The 21,321-nt window shown below is 42.8% G+C and overlaps 1 protein-coding gene across 1 annotated transcript in view; it reads left to right on the top strand.

Annotated features, from left to right (window-relative positions):
- Positions 1-21,321, top strand: part of PCNX2 (pecanex 2) — a 278,141-nt gene that overhangs the window by 154,140 nt on the left and 102,680 nt on the right. The window contains exons 21-22 of the mRNA XM_029200853.1: positions 1,734-1,875; positions 5,953-6,130. Coding sequence (XP_029056686.1) covers positions 1,734-1,875; positions 5,953-6,130 — 320 coding nt within the window. The remainder of the gene's footprint in view (positions 1-1,733; positions 1,876-5,952; positions 6,131-21,321) is intronic.

Genomic DNA, 21,321 nt, shown 5'->3' with positions numbered 1-21,321 from the left:
CAACCTTAATTTTCCTCCAGCGCTTCCTCCCTGTTTCACTTATAACTAAAATTAGTTGCTTTTTTTCTGATAATTTCTCGTTGTATCTCTCTTCTGCTTGTTAAGTTAATCATTGGGGTGTTTGTTCTTGCTGTTTCCCACGTGATGAAGTGTTTCTACTCTCTCTGTTCTCACCATTCCCATCTCATTCAAATTAATTCTTTTCAAGCAAGATTTCTGAATGCCAGACCTCTCCTTGTAACCTCAATGACATGAAGATAGCCTTTATGTTTTTGAGTTATAAATATAATACATTCCTATATAGAAATGTAAACCATATAAAGGAGGAAGTAAAACGTCAGTTCCCAATTGTGTGTGTGTAGGTGTGTATGTTTGTGTTGCTTTCTGTGACCCTTTACATAAAGTCCCAGTCAAAGTAGGTTGGAAAGCGGTAATTTGTCTCCTAATCCTGGATAGGAAACCTGGAGGGGATGGCCTATTTTATGTCACTGCCATGTCTCTCTGCACGGTGTGTGTCAACAGTTTCTCTTTCATGAGTCGGTCCTTGTGTCATCCAAACAGCATAAAACCTACCTGGCTCTCTTGGTTTTTCACTATAGATTATTGGGGGTGGAAGTTTTTTAAATTATAAATTGTTGAAGAATATGATTCCAGAAGTTTGATGGAGTCCCGTTCCCCCTTGGCAGATTTAGGCTTTGAGTCCTGCCATATCTGGTCCATTTGCCCAGGTCTCTGATGGTGAGTTGGGGTCCACCGCAGCCTCTCAGTTACTAGCAGACAGAGATCTGGTGGGGAGTGAGATGGACCCACCTGAGGACCTGAACCTGGTGTGTTCTCCCCACCGAGGTGGGAAGCACAGGAGAGCAGGGATGCAGTGTTTCCCATCCCCTGATACTATGGCCTAGGGAGTCTGTGCTCTGACCAATAGGACCAGCCTCTCCTCCCCAGAGAGAGAAGTGGTAAGAGATGGGTGAGAGGCACAGTGTTACCCCATCATGGGGAGGAGAGCTGACTTCTCCACCATGATTAGTAGGAAGGATGGGCGGGACACACAAAGCCGAGGACCAGAAAGATGAAAGCAGTCATTCGTGACCACACACTAGTGGATGGTAGAGTCTGAATACAAACCCAGATGGGTGTGACTTAAAACCTTAGCCTTTGTGGGAATGGATCTCACTTCCACGATGCCTCCTTCATTGTGAAGACTCACTGGAATGTCATACATTTCTAGTGATGGGGGTTGTGGGTCAGCTTTCTCTTATGTGTGTAGATGGCCAGGAATTTGATTGTGGATTCATAGACTAAAAACAGGCAGAGGAGAGCCTGGAAAGTAGCCCCAGACTCAGAAGCAACCCCAAGCTTAAGAGGGGATGGGCCCGTGAGACTGTTTCCCAGTTCTCCATCCTTCGCTTTCTGCCCTCACTCACTCTGAGATGGCTTGATGTGATGTGACAGCTCATTTCATGGGTCCCAGTAATAATTAATATGGAAAAAATCAATTGACTTGAAAAATTGGGAAACTGGCCTATACCGTATATTATTATTTAGGAACGATGTAGAAACAAAGCTGAAAGTGCCTGCCTGGGAAGAAAATTGGTCCCTCTTGTCTGGTATCTGGAGTTCTGCAGCTCTTGAATGAAGGGGAGGGGGTGGGTCTTACTTATTATCACGTATACTTAAAGAAAAATAATTTGATCAGTGGCCATTCTAAGTGGTTTTTGTGTATCTTTCAGATGTCGCCCATTTAATGTGGTTTGAAAGACTCTATGTTTGGCTTCAGTGTTTTGAAAAATACATCTTGTACCCAGCAATCATTTTGAATGCCCTTACTATGGATGCATTTTCAATAAGCAATTACCGGAGACTTGGTACCCAGTAAGTGGATAACCGTTTATTCTCATCATGATTTGGATCACCACGTTTTCAAAATCGAGTGGGTTTCCTCTGAACAGGCTGCAGCAGAAGCCAACTTCTGTCTACCAATGATGGGCCACGTAACAGTAAGCCATGGTGGTCTCAAACTCGCTGGAGCTAGATGGTTATTGTAGAGGGACTGGGGGGCAAACGAAGTTAGATCTGCTTGGAGTGATCTTGTGAATAAGCATCAGTAGATTTGAAAATCACCCTGCAAACGCTTAGTCAGGAGCCTTAAGAAGATGACCGAAGTGCAGTGCGATTCCAGGGTTCCTGGCATTCCAACCGTCGTGCTTAGAGCTTTATTATGAAGTGCCTCTAGCACTTCACGCAGCAAAGACTCGAGCATTTTGTGTTTGAGGGAGGGGGAACTTAATCACTGTTACTGCTCTCTTTGCATTTCTCAGGAAAAGCCTCATAATTAAAAAAAATGGACCACAGAGAGACTTCATATCAACAAGATGCCTGTTTTTGCAAAGCATTAGCAGCATATAGCTGAGTTAGTGGTTTCATGTTTTAAGAGGAACTCTGAAATTACAAACGGAAACCTACTTGATAATTTGTGGATGTGTTGTTCTGACAAAAGGTTGACATTTCTGTTCAAATAAGTTCATAAAGGAGGATGATGTGAAAGAGGTTCCTTCCCAGATTTGCATATGAGTCACTTTGCTTAAACGTTACGTGCCCAAGTCAACCCTGATTCATAATCCCAAGCATGCCTCCTCTTCCTTTTGGGCTGTGATGAGGACAAATTAATTAATATTTGCCCAAGATGGAGCAAACTCAGGTAGAAGGCACGCGAATTCTCGGCTGGACCTTGAGTAGATTCATAGTCGCACGAAGCAGACACTAAATGAAATGACCCTACAACCTTCCTGTCTTTATCAGACTCTGCCTGCCTTCCAGTCTAGAACTGTGTCAGTCAGACCAGGGCAGGAAGTCCACGCCCTTTGGTATTTTAAATCCTAGACTTCGGATCCAGGGACGAAAATTAGTCTCACTGGATGAAGAAGGCAGGTGATGAGGTTACAGACCTCTTGTATAGTTTGAGTAGGGCCCCATCCATGAGCTAACCCTACCTCTAGAACACTGAGTGCTTTTCTAGTAAGCAGGTGTTTCCAGTGTGGTACCATCTTGGCTGACCCCATGACGACATTCTGAAACAAGGCAGATCCCCGGTTTTCAGAACAAGGACTCACAGTCAGAACCACAGCAGTCACACACGTACTGGTGCTGCCCTGGGATAGCGAGCTAAAGGATTGAAAGTCCTCGCTTCCTAACATTAGGACTAGGGCTTCAAGCTAAGCCTGCCAGTTGAGGCCAGGCAGCTCTGGCTGTTGGAAGAGGATGGATGCATGGGTTGGGAATTATGCAGAGTCAGATAAACAGTTCAGAGAGAGTCTACTTTGAAGTAAGATTAATCTCTATCCCCTGTCATTTTTTTCCAGACATTAAAGTCAGAAAGTAGCACCTCACCCATGTACCTCCAAATAATCTTAATTTGATGATACGAACAGAATTCTTTTTCTTGGAGCCCAAAGTTGATAACTCCTTTATATTCTTGAGGCATCCATCTGACGACTTAAAAAAAAATCTCTCAAGATTTCAAGCACCCCACTAGACTAGCTGTTCTCAGACAGGATGGCAGGAGACCATATGTCAGCATCACCTAGAGACCTGTTTCAAACTGTGTAAGCCCAGCCCACACCCTGCCCTCATTGAGAACCATGGTACCAGATAGTGAACTCTTCAATGACAGGCAGTGTTTCTTATTCAGCTTTCAGTACCATCGGTCCAGTAAGTGGTAGAAGGATGGATGGATGGATGGATGGATGGATGGATGATTGAGTGGGGGACTGGTAAATGAAGAGTGGGTGCATCATGATAACTGGTTAGGTATTTATATTTCCCAGCCTGATCTAAAAGGATGCTTTGCACCTGTCCCAGGCCATTGTTCCCGGATTGCTACCTAATCCTTTATAAGACCTTTAGCTAAACCTACAACAATCCGTGAATCATTGAATGTAACCATTACCGTTGCAATGTTACAAGAGCCATAAACGTCACTCCTTAAGAGCTCTCTTAATCTTCACCAGTCATCATTAATAAACATAAAATGAATGCTGTCCATTTCAGTCATAGTCACGGAAAACAAACTTTAGAGTTGAGCCTCATCTAGCTTTGGCCTGAATAACCCGGAAAGTCACTGATCTCCTTTGAAGACCAGAATATCCCTAGTCTTGGGACACCTTATCCTTGGGATCCCCCCAAGGGCTTTGGCTATGCCACAGAGATTCTTGTACCCGGGGCTGTTGTCAGAGGTGAGTGGACCTGCAGTCACGTTTTCATACTGATTTTTCATCACAGGCGTTAGTTGTCCACTGGAGAAGGAAAGGGTCACGGAGCGGTGCTCAGCCTTGCTGCAGGAACAGAGGTTACTGAAGGTCTTACCACTCTCCCCAGACCCGCATGTAATCAAGGGCTAGTTTTTCTCAGAAGCCAAATCTAAGCCCATCACACAAGGGCTTTGACCAAACCGCATCAGATGCATCCTGGGACAGGGTGGAATCGATTGCTACACTAGGTCTGAAGGCATATAAAATATCAAATTGAGGCCAGTGGAAGTGCTAACATTAGATCTTCCTGATGACAAAAATGACAGTTTTGTATTCGATAGATGCCAAGACTTGGGAAACACGTTTTGAATGCCCCAGTCCTGAGACAGGATATTATTAGTGCTAGTGAGGGCCTAGAGCTCAGGATCCCGCTAGGATTAGGGAAATGCAGGCCTGCCCCCTCACCCCCATTTTCTGTACTTAGAAAAAGAAAGCCTCTCTTTGTGATAAACAACAGGGTCCTACTGTACAGCGCAGGGAACTGTATTCACTATCCTGTGATAAACCATAAAGGAAAAGGGTGAGAAAAAGAGTACATATGTGTATCGCTGAATCACTTTGCTGCACAGCAGAAACTAACACAACATTGTAAACCAACTCTACTTCAATAAAGTTAAAAAGGAAACCTCTCTTTCAAGTGCAACTGTCCCCTGGAAAGTATTGCCACTTTTGTCTTTCTTTTGAGTTCCCAAATAGGATGTTCTAATTGAGGGGATTCTGGCTAAAATGTGCAAGGCCTTCTTTCAGGAAGACCCCTCAAGGTGGTGGTGGCTTGCCGTGTCCAGCTCTTCTGAGCACTGATCAGTTGCCTTCCCATCTCAAGGTGGGGAGATCGTTGGCCTCACTGTCTGCTGGAACTGCACACATGGCACATGCTTCTGACACGCGTTAGTAACCCGACTCCCTAGACAGGAGCATTCAGGAGTTCAGTCCTCACAGCAAAGTCCTGCGGTTTCTCTGCCGGGCTGCCTCTGTCGTGCTCCTTAACTCAAAAGGCCTATGTCATGGGGGCCTGTGTCATGTTGATGATGTAATTTTCAGTGGAAAAAAAAGGGAGAGCGGAAAGCTTATGTTTACAGAGACAGCAAATATGGTGGAAAACATTGGAAGTGAATATGTAAAGTAAAAATGGCATTATTGAGATAGTGGGATCTTTTTCCTCTTTTCAGAATTTAATATTAGCTATCGCTACGTCATTGATTCGGGGAGGTTCTTTTGTAATAGAAAGGCTTACACTGAGCAGATGCTAACAGGGACAGCCTGCTGTGTTTCCTCACTTGCCACCAAGCTCCCCGTGGAACCTGGCAGTGCAGTAGTCCTTCAGATAAGCTCCAAGGGAGCTCTGTGGCCTGCGTTGCAAAGTCCCGGGGATGATGGTGACGCTGACTCTAGTGGCAGCGTCTGTGTTGGCGAGTCCCTCGGGATGGAGTTTCACTCCTAGCTCCACTCTGTGTGAACGTACACTCAAACTCTGAGACGCAGTTTACTCCTCTGTACAACGAGGATAATAAAGGTCCCAGCATCTTGGCTTTTTGTAAAGCGCATAACGCACAGTAAACGCTCAAGGAGCGTGAGCCATTGTCACTCACCTAGTAAGGTACGGGCTGTGAAGTGATCACTTCCTTTCTTTCCTTTTCAACAGCTGGGACATTTTCCTGATGGTCATAGCGGGCATGAAGCTGCTGCGGACCTCCTTCTGTAACCCAGTCCACCAGTTTACTCACTTGGGCTTCACCGTCATCTTTTTCCATTTCGACTACAAAGACATTTCAGAGAGTTTCTTACTGGATTTCTTCATGGTGTCCATTTTATTCAGCAAGGCAAGTAGATTAGCTCTTTTCTTCATTTCAGTATGTAAAAGGTGCATTTCTCCTCAAATGCTTTAAGAGTTTGAAACATTTTCTTTTAAAAACAATTAAGGCATGAATTTACATTGAATTGCATATGCGTGTCACACTCCTGCTGCCATTTGAGGAACATTCCCCATGGAATAGAAATATGCCATGTTATTTGCCAAAAATCACTAATTAAGATGAATTAGCCATTTGTGTTGCTTGAAATTTTATGACCTTTGTCTCTGTTAACAATCTTATTACGGAACTTCCTCGATCTCCAAATGCTCTAAATTAAAGATTAGCCACCAGGCTATTTTTTTTTTTTTTTTTTAAATTTAGCATTTTGCCTCTTGAGGTAAAGTTTGAGATGTGGGACCCGAGGGCCAGGTCCCTTGGAGTATTTTCTTTCCCTTGGCTTGTCTCAGGTCAAGATTTCATCAGTTGTAAATCCATCCATGGGCAGTGAGAAACCCTAATCACAGTTCAGGCAAATATATGGGAATGGCATCTAACGTTTAACATGAGGGAGATAAGGTCCTTGGGATACTGGTCTGAGTGTATGTGTTCTGAGCACCGTGACAAAGCTGGGGTGTGTAAACAGAAATTGGAAAAAGAATTTGGGAAACTCCTTCCTCACGCGCTCCGTTGAATACAGCAGCCATGGGTTTTCTGCCCTCGGATTGACTTAACTGTTCCCCCTTTTGGTTAATAATTTTTAAATTCTAAGGTTTTGTTTTTCTTTTTTCCTGAAATTCATTTTTTCACCCCTATTGATCATTTCTGTGAATTCCTCTCTTTATTACCTGTCCTTCACCTGGCTTCCTCTTTACTTGTTTTAAGTGACAAAAATTCAAATATTATAATTGTCATATTACTTCAGCAGCCCTCCCCTGTTTTCCCATCTTATGACCAAGCTCTGGCTTTGGTCTTTTACCCACAAAGATTTGTTTTCTGTTTGTCTGAGTTCTGTTTGGTCTTGATAAGTTTATCCCATTTTTCTGGTGATTCAGATCACAGGCTTCCATAATCTGTTTTCATTGATTATGTCTGAATGTCCGTGATCTCACATAATAAATGTAAAATTGTCTCCTATGATCTTGAAAGCATTGATGAAGTTATAAATTATTTTACTACTCACAGTGGTCAAAGCTCATTCTCAGATGCAAAATGGACTGGAACAGGTTGAATTCCTAACTCTGGCATTATTTACATGTTGACCTGGTAATGTTGATATTCCTTTCTGAAACGTTGTCTCCTGTAAAGTTGAAAATAATGATGCCCGTCTCACTTAGGCGTCAAGAGGATTGATTAACGTAAGTAGGAAAGAAGTTTTTAAGTAGCGTGTGCTTTCCAAATATGAGGCAGGACTTTTAAAGCCATGTTAAGTAGAAAAAGAGAAGTTACACCCTGTTTAGGACGTGAAGGAGTGCGGCTGCTTCTCTGCAGTGAACTGTCTGTTTTCAGTAGCTTCCTGTGTAAGTGAAAAGTGCCAGGTAAACAAAAGCGGAGTAGAGAGGGGTGAATGAAATGAGTCTTCTAAGTGATTCCACATTGCAATAGAACAGGGATTTTCACTTGCTGGAGGGCAGGCAGCCTCCCCGCTGAGCTGCCTGCTGGTCAGCTGGGAGCCAGCTACTGCTGAGACGTCTGGTAGGTGCAGGTGTCCAGATCAAGAAGCTTGCTGGACGCAGAGGAAGGATTTATGCAGAGCTATTGTTCATTCTTCCTGTCCACGAGGGCACTTTGTACTGTCCTGAGCTTAATGAGTAGGGTGGGACCCGATGGGACATAGCCTGAAACTAAATCCGTAAAAACTCAGTGCTACAGACATCTGAGTTTCACTTGCCATTATGTTTTTAAAGCACCAGTGAAAACACTAAAAATTTCAGGCAGAACCAGTGTGACAGTGTTCCTGTTTCCCCTAATTGAGAGAGCATTAGCACGTGTAATTTGAATAGTCGGCTTTTAGGCTGGGAAAAATAGCCGAGTCTAAAAGAAAAAAAAACAAGTGAGACAAAAACTAAAAAAAATCAGCATATAGCAAGTCAGTCCTGACACACCCCTGACTCCGTCTATGCCTGCTCACTCTTTATCTTGACAGAGCTGGTAGCAGGGCATTTTCTGGAATGAGAAACCAGATCTGATTCCGACAAAAAATACAGTTAAAGAAAGAGACAGCATTTGAGGTCTTCTGGGAAAGAAAAGCCAGTAGAAATTAGTGACAGAAAATGGTGGCAATGAGGGAGGTGACAGTTAATGTTTCTTGTAAAGATCCTGCCTGCTTACCCCAACTGCTGCTTCCTGTTCATTCTCCTCATTTTAAGACATCTTTTAAAAAATTGTCTCTATTAACATATTTCCTAGAGGCTTTCTAGACCTCCAGTATTTTTAACATCTTTATTGGAGTATAATTGCTTTGCAATAGTGTGTTAGTTTCTGCTGTATAACAAAGTGAATCGGCTATATGTATACATATATCCCCATATCTCCTCCCTCTTGCATCTCCCTCCCTCCCACCCTCCCTATCCCACCCCTCTAGGTGGTCACAAAGCACCGAGCTGATCTCCCTGTGCTATGTAGCTGCTTCCCACTAGCTATTTTACATTTAGTAGTGTATATATGTCCATGCCACTCTCTCACTTCGTCCCAGCTTACCCTTCTCCCTCCCCGTGTTCTCAAGTCCACTTTCTATGTCTGCGTCTTTATTCCTGTTCTGCCCCTAGGTTCTTCAGAACCCCTTTTTTATTAGATTCCATATATATGTGTTAGCATACGGTATTTGTCTTTCTCTTTCTGACTTGCTTCACTGTGTATGACAGACTCTAGGTCCGTCCACCTCACTACAAATAGCTCAATTTCATTTCTTCTTATGGCTGAGTAATACTCCATTGTATATATGTGTCACATCTTCTTTGTCCATTCATCTGTTGATGGAAACTTAGGTTGCTTCCATGTCCTGGCTATTGTAAATAGAGCTGCAGTGAACATTGTGGTACATGACTCTTTTTGAATTATGGTTTTCTCAGGGTATATGCCCAGTAGTGGGATTGCTGGGTCATATGGTAGTTCTATATTTAGTTTTTAAAGGAATCTCCATACTGTTCTCCATAGTGACTGTATCAATTTACATTCCCACCAACAGTGCAAGAGGGTTCCCTTTTCTCCACACCCTCTGCAGCATTTATTGTTTGTAGATTTTTTGATGATGCCCATTCTGACTGCTGTGCGGTGATACCTCATTGTAGTTTTGATTTGCATTTCTCTAATGAACAGTGATGTTGAGCATCCTTTCATGTGTTTGTTGGCAAAGTATATCTTTTTTGGAGAAATGTCTATTTAGATCATCTGCCCATTTTTGGATTGGGTTCTTTGTTGTTTTGATATTGAGCTGCATGTATATTTTGGGGATTAATTCTTTGTCAGTTGCTTCATTTTCATATATTTTCTCCCACTTTGAGGGTTGTCTTTTTGTCTTGTTTATGCTTTCCTTTGCTGTGCAAAAGCTTTTAAATTTCATTAGGTCCCATTTGTTTATTTTTGTTTTTATTTCCATTTCTCTACGAGGTGGGTCAAAAAGGACCTTGCTGTGATTTATGTCACAGAGTGTTCTGCCTATGTTTTCCTCTAAGAGTTTTATGGTGTCTGGCCATACATTTAGGTCTTTAATCCATTTTGAGTTTACTTTTGTGTATGGTATTAGGGAGTGTTCTAATTTCATTCTTTTACATGTAGCTGTCCAGTTTTTCCAGCACCACTTATTGAAGAGGCTGTCTTTTCTCCGTTGTATATTCTTGCCTCCTTTATCAAAAATAAGGTGTCCATATGTGCATGGGTTTACCTCTGGGCTTTCTATCCTGTTCCACTGATCTATATTTCTGTTTTTGTGCCAGTACCATACTGTCTTGACTACTGTAGCTTTGTAGTATAGTCTGAAGTCCGGGAGCCTGATTCCTCCAGCTCCGTTTTTTTCTCTCAAGATTGCTTTGGTTACTGGGGTCTTTTGTGTTTCCATACAAATTGTGAAATTTTTTGTTCTAGTTCTGTGAAAAATGCCATTGGTAGTTTGACAGGGATTGCATTGAATCTGTAGATTGCTTTGGGTAGTATAGTCATTTTCACAATGTTGATTCTTCCAACCCAAGAAGGTAGTATATCTCTCCACCTCTTTGTATCATCTTTAATTTCTTTCATCAGTGTCTTATAGTTTTCTGCATACAGGTCTTTTGTCTCCCTAGGTAGGTTTATTCCTAGGTGTTTTATTCTTTTTGTTGCAGTGGTAAATGGGAGTGTTTCCTTAATTTCTCTTTCAGATTTTTCATCATTAGTGTATAGGAATGCAAGAGATTTCTGTGCATTAATTTTGTATCCTGCTACTTTACCAAATTCATTGATTAGCTCTAGTAGTTTTCTGGTAGCATCTTTAGGATTCTCTATGTATAGTATCATGTCATCTGCAAACAGTGACAACTTTACTTCTTCTTTTCCGATCTGGATTCCTTTTATTTCTTTTTCTTCTCTGATTGCTGTGGCTAAAACTTCCAAAACTATGTTGAGTAATAGTGGTGAGAGTGGACAACCTCGTCTTTTTCCAGGTCTTTGAGGAAATGGTTTCAGTTTTTCACCATTGAGAGTGATGTTGGCTGTGGGTTTGTCATATATGGCCTTTATTATGTTGAGGTAAGTTCCCTCTGTGCCTACTTTCTGGAGGGTTTTTATCATAAATGGGTGTTGAATTTTGTCAAAAGCTTTTTCTGCATCTATTGAGATGATCATGTAGTTTTTCTCCTTCAGTTTGTTAATATGGTGTATCACGTTGAATGACTTGCGTAGAAACCTCCAATATTGTTTTTGAGGGAATACTGCTCTTTAGGGGTGTTCATTGCATGATATGAAATTTTGTTTGTTCAGTAGATTCATCCGAGTCCTACTTTCGACATGTCCTCTCATTTATTGTTGCCAAATCCCTAAGCTCTTTCCCCAGCCTGGCTCCTGTTCTGCTAAATAGCAAAACCATTGTTATCCTGGCAGCCTACGTCACAGAAGGGCTGCAAGATGAATGCAGAGACCTTGGAAGGGCTCCAGCTTCCTTGGGAGAAAGGAGCTGCGTGAATAGTGGACTCATTATTATTGTTATGTCAGTTGCCCCTAATCCTTCAGGCTTTATGGGTGGAAAGAAAGACAGGATGAGATTACAGAGAGATGATCTGTGGAGTGAGATCAAAGCACCGAGGTCCAGAGGATGAAATAGATGACTTCCAGAGGGCTTGCCTGTGTGTTATTCTCTCCCTCCCCGAATCCGTGAACCCCCCCCTGAGGTCTGGAAGATGAATGTTGGCTGGTCTCCTTAGTCTGCCAGATCTAGTGAAAATCGGGACATCATGAGTTCTGGGCCAGAGCACAACAGGAAGGATTTAGTGCAGCCCATGCATTGACACGAGGGTGGGACATTTCTAGTGGATAGGCTGGGGGCTGAGGGGAGGCAGAGGGAAAGAAGCATCCCTGCAGATCCCATCCTGAGACGCGCGATGCTGCAACCACACCCCACGCGACTCAGCACCTTTAAGGAGTCAGGCCCATCCGTCCTCCCTCCCTCAGCCTCTCAATCCCTTTCCTCTCTCTCTTCTGCCCCGTTGTTACGGACCAGGGTTCTTGGCCTCCTTAGTCAATAGAAATTGATCAGAGACCGGGCAGGAAATTCAGGCAAGGCTTTACTGGGGCCTCTGCCACAGCAGGGAGGAGCGAGAACAAACAACAGGTTCCCTTGCTTGTCCGCTCCCTCAGGGGGGTGGGGCGAGCTTGTTCCTTATACGGGGTGAGGGTAGGGGCAGGTCCAGGGGTCGGGCAGGAGGGGTGGCTTAGGTGATTTGCCCACCCCTTTGGTGATGCTGTGTGCAGGGATCACGCACAGTACCTTGATTTTGCTCCCGGCTCTTCAGAAGTGGCAATTGGGCTTTTTGGTCTCTTCATATCTTGTTGTACAGAATTTGCCCCAACTGCCTATGCACGCAGTTATTTTTAGTCTCCTATAGTTTCTTTGTATTTTGTTGTTCGAGGGGATGTTTGTCCAGGTGCAAACCCTGCAGCAAAGGGTCCCAGGTCCTAGCCATCACCATCAGTCATTCTTCTCTTTTAAGAACCAACTAATGTAGTGAACTTGTAACATTTCTGATATGCCTGGGTCTTTGGGGGACAGGAAGACATGCTCCAAGTAAGAATATGTGGTCGTTGACAGGAGGTGACAAAGGTTTCATGCTCTTCCACTGGTCCTGAAAGAGTTATCAGAAACCATCTTGTCTTGAAATTTTTAGTTGGAGAAGCAGGACTTGAAATAATCCTGCCAGAGGATCATTCTGCCAGCATTTCCAGAATGTGTTACATGTGAAATTCTCCAGGCCGTTAGTTCAACGTGGGAGCTAGCACTTTTACCATTTATGAAATTAAAATTAATGAGTGAGGTGGTTTTTACATAAAGCTGTGTGAATGATGGCCCCAGAGCCACAATGAGAAGGGACAAATCTAGGAGGTAGAGCTGATAGCATTTAGTGACTGTGAGGGTGCTGGGGGGAAGTGGAGTATAGGAGGAAGAGCCACGTCTGGGAGAGCTCTCACGTCACGTCCTCCAGTGACTTGGTGTTGTCATTAATGAGGGCCAGGAAAAAAAGACATTTTGGGGAAAAAAAATGTCAGTTTTAGATGTGTTGAATTGTGGAATGAGACGTGACAGGGACCAAAGTAAAGACCTAGGGACAGGATGTTTTCCCATTTAAATATTTTACTTTACATAAGTGCTATAAATGTAGGATCAGTTTAATAAAGTTAGAAACACAATGGAAAATACAGAGAAAGTCCATCTTTATACACACCCCTCACTCCTTAACCCCTTTCTCTCCCTAATGATAACCATTGTAACTCTTACAGAGTAATTCCTTCTACTCTGTTTTCCTATGTATTCACACACACACTCACACACACACACACCCCCTATACACACACAAAATGTAAAATATTAATAGGTCATTCTTTACACACGTTTACTTCCTTTTTTGCTTAAAAATATGTCTTAGAGAACTTCCACAACAGTATGTGTAATATTGCCTCTTCCTTTTGACACCTGCATAGTATTCCATAGTAATAATTTGACTAGCCATTCCCCTACTGATAGACATTTAGTTTGTTTCCAATTTTTTTTCCTGTGGTAGCTGGGATTTCTGTGTTCACAAACTCCAGAAACCCAAATGAAACTGGCTTAATGAAAAAGGGGGATTTAACGGTTCACATAACTGATGGTATGATTCAGAGGCTTAAACGATGGCATCGAAATTCTGTGTTTATTTCTCCTTCTCTCCTCTGCTGGCTTCATTCTTAGATTGGTTCTATATGTATAGACTCCCTCCAGCTAATAATCCCAGAAAGAAGAGAAAGTATCTTTCCTGATGGTTTTAGCCGAAGTCCTGGGGAGCATCTCATTGACTCCTTTTGTGTCATGTGTCCATTGAGGAACTAGGCAAGAGGGACGCAAGCCCTCTAGTCAATGAGGCCTGGCTCTTGTCTAACCACACCATAGGGACAGCGGGTCAGAGAGGGAAGAAAGGGCGGGCAGACCAGAAGTGTCAGACGCTGGTGCACATGAGTGTTTCAGGAACACAATTCCTGTGATAGGAATTGTTGGGTGGACAAGATGTACATGATAGGGTCTCCATAGAGAATCCTTCCAAAGGACATATTGCTTCCAACAAGGATGGCCAGCATTTAAGACCCAGGTAGAGGAGGAAGAAAAGTGACTCATGAGACAAGGTAAAGTACAGTAAAATAGGAAGAAAGAAAAGAAATGGCTTCAAGAAGGAGGGAGTGGTCAAACAATAGCGGCAGCTTCACAGAGGTCACAGTGCCCTTGATAGAGTGGGCCCTCCGTGTCTGTTTGTAAATGCCCAAGTATATTCATTGACCACAGGTCAGTGTATTTAAATGTGGGTATTTGGGGGAGCTTTATAGCACGCTCTTCAGTGGAGCTATATTTAAAGGAAAAATTCTGCAGTCACAACCACTTTCAGGCTGTTAATGTTTTATCAGCTTAGAAGAGGTGGATGGCTTTAGACATGCCATTCTCGTTATGTTTAGAAGGTTTAGTCCACTGCCCTTGCCAGGAATAAACATGCCATATATGTGTGATGTGAAGGGCCACAGTACAATGTTTACTTAATGCCACCGTCTCTAGGTTTGAAGTGCAGGGCTTGACACTTAACACAAGAATTGAGCTCTTAGGCATCTCCAGCCAGGAAATTATGGACAGCAAAAGTTATTTTCTATGGGGCCATTCACCTTAGCATGGCTTCCCTCTGCCCCCTCTGAGTTTTCGGAGGGTGACATCTGCGCCCACCTCCTCCACAGGGTCGTGATATGGGATAGTTCTTGCTATCCTGAAATTAAGTGGTGGATGTAACATCTCTCCATTATCTTTTTGGTTCACTAATGTTGACAGAGGCTCCATTTTCCATTTTCAGTTTATTTGTAGGTCCCTTTCCCTCACTGAGTTGAAGAATGGACTTATCAAGTTTATTGACCTTTTTCATAATTCTGGACCTTTCAGTAAGGTTGTCTCACAGTTTTCTCTCTACTAGATAAAACTCGCTCCTTCACTCCATCAGCTCTTTCAAGGCTTTGCTCAGATATGACCTTCTCAGTCAGTCCTATCCTGACCACCCGGTTTTCATATTATGACTTGCGCCTTCTCTGCCCTCTGCCCAGCTTCCCCATCTTTTCACCTTGTGCTGTATTACCTTTCTGCTGTGCTGTCATCACCTTCTAACATACTCTCTCCTTGACTTGTTTTTCATTTGATTGTCCCTCCCACCAGACTGTGAGTTCCATGACGACAGAGATCTTTGTCTGTTTACTGATACATCCTAATTTCCAGAACAGGACCAGGCACACCGTAGGAAAACAACAAGCCTCTGTGGAATGTTCAGTCGTGCTGTTTTGCATGGACAGGTTAGAAACTTACCCAGAGTCACTCACTCACAGAGCCGTACTCGAACTTGACCCTATTCCCAGTCTTCCCAAGCCCAGGCGTAAAAACTGGCTTGCAGAAGGTTCACAAAACCACTGCAGGAGCCTAGTACACCTTCCAGGCTCTCAGGGACCCATGTTCACTTGTAGCTGCCACGAGGATGGTGCAGGAGAAACATTTCACAGGCTCTGCACTCTGTCCAGAAACGAAGAGCAGATTCCAGTGTGTCTGTGTTGCCGAGAAGATTGGAAACTCCTCGAATGGTGGGACCCCGGGTATGCTTATTTATTTCCCACCTGCTGCAACATCCAACAAAATGCAGGGTCCTGGTGAGGGTTAGGGTTAGGATTAGGTCACCCTAATTCAATTCATATTCATTACATTCAGTTGAGAGATGGAAAAACTGGTTTGTGAGAAATGAAGTCTGAGCTTGGATGTGGTGGTTGGGTGATGTTTTATTATCCTAGAGAGATGGTGATTCACAGCAGGGACAGGGGAGCACATGGGAGGAGGCGTGGTTTTAGATTGAGCATACGAGTCACTTAGAGTTCCCTCCTTGGGCTTTCCATGGTGTGTGTTTTGATTTTCTTGGCTTCTCATAAATCTTGTTTGGCTGCCTCACTGCTGTCCCGTTCACAGTGGAGGACTTAACGCATGGCCAGCAGAGCTGGCTCTTCCGCTGTGAGCGTGTTGCTCGGTGCTCTGTAATCAGCCGAGCCCCTTTTGCAAAACTCAGAGGGGAAAACACAATCTGCTTCTAGCTGCAGATCTACCCCAGTGGTGACAAGCCGATGTCATCTAATTGGCCAGCTCACGGCATGTAGCCACCGCTGTGACGCCACTTTCAACTGTGTCATGTAACAGCTGAGAAGTGCCTGAACAGCCCCGAACGTCCTTTAGTCAAGATTTATAGCCTAACTCATCAACTTCCTTGTCTTCCACTCCCCAGGACAACACCCACATACCAGGGCCATGGGTTTCCCTTAACTCAAACCATGCAAGTTACTGTAACTCATCTCCTGGGAAGGGACGGAGGCCTGAAGTGAATGCTAGCAGCTTCTCTGCATCTCAGCCTTCAAAGTAAGGATCTGTTTTTCCTTCCCATTTAGGACATCAAGGCTGGTGTGCAAGAGTTATATCTTTTTCTTTTTCCTTCATTTTTCCTTTTTTCTCATGCCAAAGTATACAATAATAAATACATGGATTTAGTCATGTTGTTCAAACAGCAGCATAGTCCTGTGTGTCCCTGCTAATATGTCAAAGACGTTTTTATGGGCTCTCATTTTTTAAAAAGTCTACAGCTTTCTCTGTAGAATCGAAGGGCCACTGCTGATGGATCTTCAGAGAAGGGGGCAGTGGTGTGTTTTGAGGCACACAAAAGCTACATGAGGGCTTCCCTGGTGGCGTAGTGGTTGAGAGTCCGCCTGCCGATGCAGGGGACACGGGTTCGTGCCCCGGTCCGGGAAGATCCCACATGCCGCGGAGCGGCTGGGCCCGTGAGCCATGGCCGCTGAGCCTGTGTGTCTGGAGCCTGTGCTCCACAACGGGAGAGGCCACAACAGTGAGAGGCCCACGTACCGCAAAAAAAAAAAAAAAAAGCTACATGAGTGGCTTCAGGGAATTTAGTAGAAGTGATAAATCTAGACCCTCTTCACTGAAAGAATTTGAAAACCTTCCTTTCTCAGCAATGAGGAAGCCCTCCTTAAAGTACTTCCTGAAGGCAGAGCTCGATTTGGTTACAAGCCAGGGCAACATCTTCCTGACAAGGCTAACAACTGGCATTTGCTCTCCTTCACTGACTGGAGGCTTCCGGTTCTACAGGATTTACAGACATGAACCTGGAGATTCCAAACAGTGTCCTTTACCAGGGGTTCATATTTCAGACAAGATCTTCGAGGTCATAGACTTTCTCATTCCTTCTTTCCTTTTGCTACCAGTTGTTGAAGTACTCTGAGTGGACCAAACCATGGTGCTTCTGCCTCAGTTGCAGAAAGGCAGTCAGTGACACTGAGATGGTTACTATCTTAAAATATCCATTGAGAGAAAAAGGGGAAATACCACCTTTGTCAGGAAAATCAGTGGCAGTTGCAAAGATCTGGCATGTAATTGAGAATCAGGAAGTAACAAGAAAAATTCCATTGACCCCATGTCCACTATAGCCTATGAGCTGAGTTAGTAAGACACTTGAGGCTTTCTTTTACTCATTGTTTCACTTTCTGAAGAACACTTACTGCACTTACATCCACTACGTGCCTATATCACTTACCTGCTAGAAGATAACTGTACAACTATAATAGAGTATCGCTAACAATGAGCATACTCTTCAATGGAAGATGTGGGAGAGAAAAACATAAAAACTACTTTTGAAACAATGTCATAAGGCAATAAATAAAATAATCTATATTTGTTGAGCACTTATTATATGTTTGGTCCTGAGCTAAAAACCTAACATGGCTTATTTCATCGATTCTTCACAATCAATTTCTGAGATAGGTACCATTACCATAGTTACTCTGCATATGAGAGAACTAAGGCTCACAGGAGTAAAACTTGTCCAAGATCACACAAGTAGTGAGAGGCAGAGCTGGGATGAGAACCTAGGTCTAACTCCAAAGCCTAGTCTTATAACCAGGATGCTGTACTACTTTCCATGCAGTAGGAAGTTATAAGCCAAATATTATGGGTTCTCCAGAAAGAGCAACTAATTAGGGCAGTAAAGGGAAGAGTAGCAGGAAAAACTTTGAACTACTTTTTAATTCCATTTTATTTCTTCTACTGACGTATTATTTATGCCTCTTTTTTTAAAAGTCATTGCAATTATATTAAGAATATAAAACTTAAATTCAGCAGAATCTACCTTCAAATTATATTATACAATTGCTTGTCTAGTGTAAGGAATTTCAGCAGTTTCCTCCCTGGCATCCTTGGTGTTATTGTCATATACTTTAACATATGCTAAAAACACATAATACGCTGTTACTATTTTTGCTTTAGAGCAAAATTGCTCTCCTAGGGCATTTGAAAATAAGAAAAAATGATTTATTGTCACCTTTCATTTCTGATGCTCTATTTCTTTGTGTAGATCCAAATTTCCAACCTGTAACGTCTTTCTTCTGCCTGAACTTCCTGAACAATTTCTGTAGTATAGGTGTATTGTCAATGAATTCTGTCAGTTTTGTTTGCCCAAGAAAGTATTTCTCTCTCATTTTTGAAAGATATTTTCACTGGGTATAGAATTCTATATTGACAGTTCCTGCCCCCTCCCCCTTTTAAAACATTAAAAATGTCTCTCCATCATCTTCTGGCTTACAGAAAGTCTTCTGTAATTTTACTTTTGTTCTTATCTGTGTAATGTGCCTTTTTGGGGGGCTGCCTTCAAGATTTTCTCTTTGTCTTTTGTTTTTAGCAATCTGATTATTATATGCCTAGTGATGGGTAGGTTTTGTTCTTGTTGTTTGTTTGTTTATTCAATTGTTTGTTTGGGTATTTATCTTCCTTGGTGTTATCTGACCTTCTTGAGTCTGCGGCTTGGTGTCTGTCATTATTTTGGAAATTTCTTGCGCATTATATCTTCAAACACTTCTTTGTCCTGTCCTCTCTTTCTGAGGTTCAAAATATACATATGTTAGTTTGATATTGTTATATATCTCTTGGATACTCAATAATGTTTTCTTTTTTAAATTCACTCAGTTTTATCTTTGTGTTTCAGTTTAGGTCATTTTTCTTGATCTGTCTTCAAGTTCATTAATTCTTTCCTCAACTGTGTTAGTATGATAAGCCTGCTGAAAACATTCTGTATCTCTCTTGTGTGTTTTCCATTTCTATCATTTCCATTTGAGTCTTTCTTTTATACTTTCCACCTCCCTGCTGAAATTTTCCATCTAATCTTTCATATTGTGTACCTGTTCCATTAGAGCCCATAACATATGAATCAAAGTTATTTTAATTTCTGTCAGATAGTTCCAACATGTGTTTCATATCTGAGTCTAGCTCTGATTGTTTCTTTGTCTTTTTTTTTCTTGCCTTTTCATATGCCTCATAATGTTTTGTTGAAAGCTGGACTTCTTGTGGAGGGTCATAGAGTATAAAGCAAATAGCTTTTATGCCTGGAACCAGGCATGCCTTTCCTTCTGCTAGATTTTCAGTGCAGGGTTTGAGTTAACATAGTTAGGAGATGGGCCGGGTTGGGGGTTTGTTATTGCCATGGTTACCCTCAGGGTACCACAGACTTCAAAATTTCTGAAGGGATACCTTGTGTTTAGGTTGGGAGTTGGCTTCCAGAGCGATGTCTGCTCAGTGCTCAGCTCTACGCCCACGCTGCTCCTCACTGTGTCTCTTCACATGTGCTTGTGCCTTTCCTGTCCCTCTCCTATCAGCATCTGGTTTTACTTTTCACTTGAAACTTGTTAGCTTGGTGGCAGGGGGAGAAGGTGGAAGGGGAGGACATTCTCTGTTTTCTAATTAAACCTCAGTCTTAGGTCTTTGCCCTGTCCTTGTGTCCTTCTCAGTTCTCCTCATCCCCCTCCAGCTGCAGTTGGGTCCAGCAGGTACTCCAGCCCCTTGCTCAAGAGTGGGGTTTTTGTTGCTGTTGTGTCGTTCCCTTCCCCCAGCTGCAGTGAGTCTTCACCAGTGCCCGGGAGATGACAGTGTTTGCTGACCTTTCCTCTGTAGACTGAAATATGTGTCCCGTAAGAGAGGTCTGGGGAAAGGGTGTAGCAGAGTTTTGTGCTCCTCCGTGTGTCTGCTGTTTGCTTCCTTCAGGTCTGTACCACATCAGACACTTCCTTAGGGTTCCCTCCGACCTTTTCTGTGAGCACCCAGAGGAGTGCATGGGGAGAAAGAGCCTGCAATTTCTATAGCCCCCAGGGGGCTTCCTGGTGTCCTACGAGCCCACACTTGACAATCACCAAAATTCATCAGCTCTTTTGGACAAACTCTTCCTACCAGTTTCTGGTGATGTCTGCCCCAGGTGAGGGAGTACTTACCTCCTTTCTCCCTGAAGGTGCTTGTCTGTCCTTAGATTGTGGGACAGCTGGCTTCTCTACAGCCCAGTTCTCCAATGGGTTAAAAAAGCAGTCATGAATTTGAAGTTTGTCTGGCTTTTTCTCATTGTAAGGGTGGGAAGAATGCTCTTTTCAGCTTTCTGTGTCCAAGAGGAGAAACCAGAAGCTCTTTGAACTACTTTTTAATTTTACATGAAATTTTGATAAATTTGGTATATTAGAACGTTTTGATGGCAAGTGACAAAAGCTCAACTTAAAGTTGGACTATGTTGCTTTACATAACTGGGATGCCTGAGAGTAGATCTCATTTGAGATGGGGCCATACCCAGAGCAAACTACCTTTTCGTACTCTCTCTTTCCTACTTATTTTTGCCTGATTTTGCTTGGGGTCATTCTCCATACAAGGAACAAGATAGCTCCCAGGAGCCCCACCTTCATATAGCAATGCTGATGGAATTAACATCCTGTACCTGTTGTCTGTATCACGAACTGTGCTTACCCCTGCATCAGTTATCATGGACAGAGGGGGATGTCGTGACCGTCCCAGTGTAGACCATGTGCCCACCCAGTGATCAAAGTCAGGGGAGTACACTGTGTTAACAGCCACTGCATTGGCTTTGTATGATCTCTTAGATAAGTGTGTGGAATTTTCTTCAGCAGTGGTTTTAAATTAATTTTTGCAACCTAGATGTCTATCAGTAGCATAATGATTCAATAGATTGGCCAAACAATGGAATATTATGCAGTTAATTAGATGTGAGGGAGAGCAATTTATACCAACACTGAACAATGCCCATGATCTATGAAATAGAAAAATCAAGTTTCAGAACACTATATATTGCTAATTCAGTTTAAATAAAACAGACACACACACACACACACACACACACACACTCGCATGCATGTATTGCGCAGGTGCATGTGCAGAAAATTCCAAGTCCTGGAAGTTAGGTCAGAATGAGGTGGGTTACAAGAACTTTCACTTTACAATTTAAGCAATTCTGAATTATTTGGTGTTTTTAAAGTGAGTTTGTGTTATTATATTTGTATAAAAATCAATAAATTAAAAAAGTTTAGGTGCTTAAAGCAGAGAGCTACTGTTATTTGGAAGACCACTGTATGAATCACCTTATTTCTATGTGTATTAGATGGATGAAATGTTTTTG

The sequence above is a fragment of the Monodon monoceros genome, unplaced genomic scaffold (assembly GCF_005190385.1).
Source record: "Monodon monoceros isolate NGI ecotype Baffin Bay Population unplaced genomic scaffold, NGI_Narwhal_1 Super_Scaffold_4, whole genome shotgun sequence".
In the NCBI taxonomy this organism is placed as follows: domain Eukaryota; kingdom Metazoa; phylum Chordata; class Mammalia; order Artiodactyla; family Monodontidae; genus Monodon; species Monodon monoceros.
This window is presented reverse-complemented; position numbering and strand designations above follow the sequence as displayed.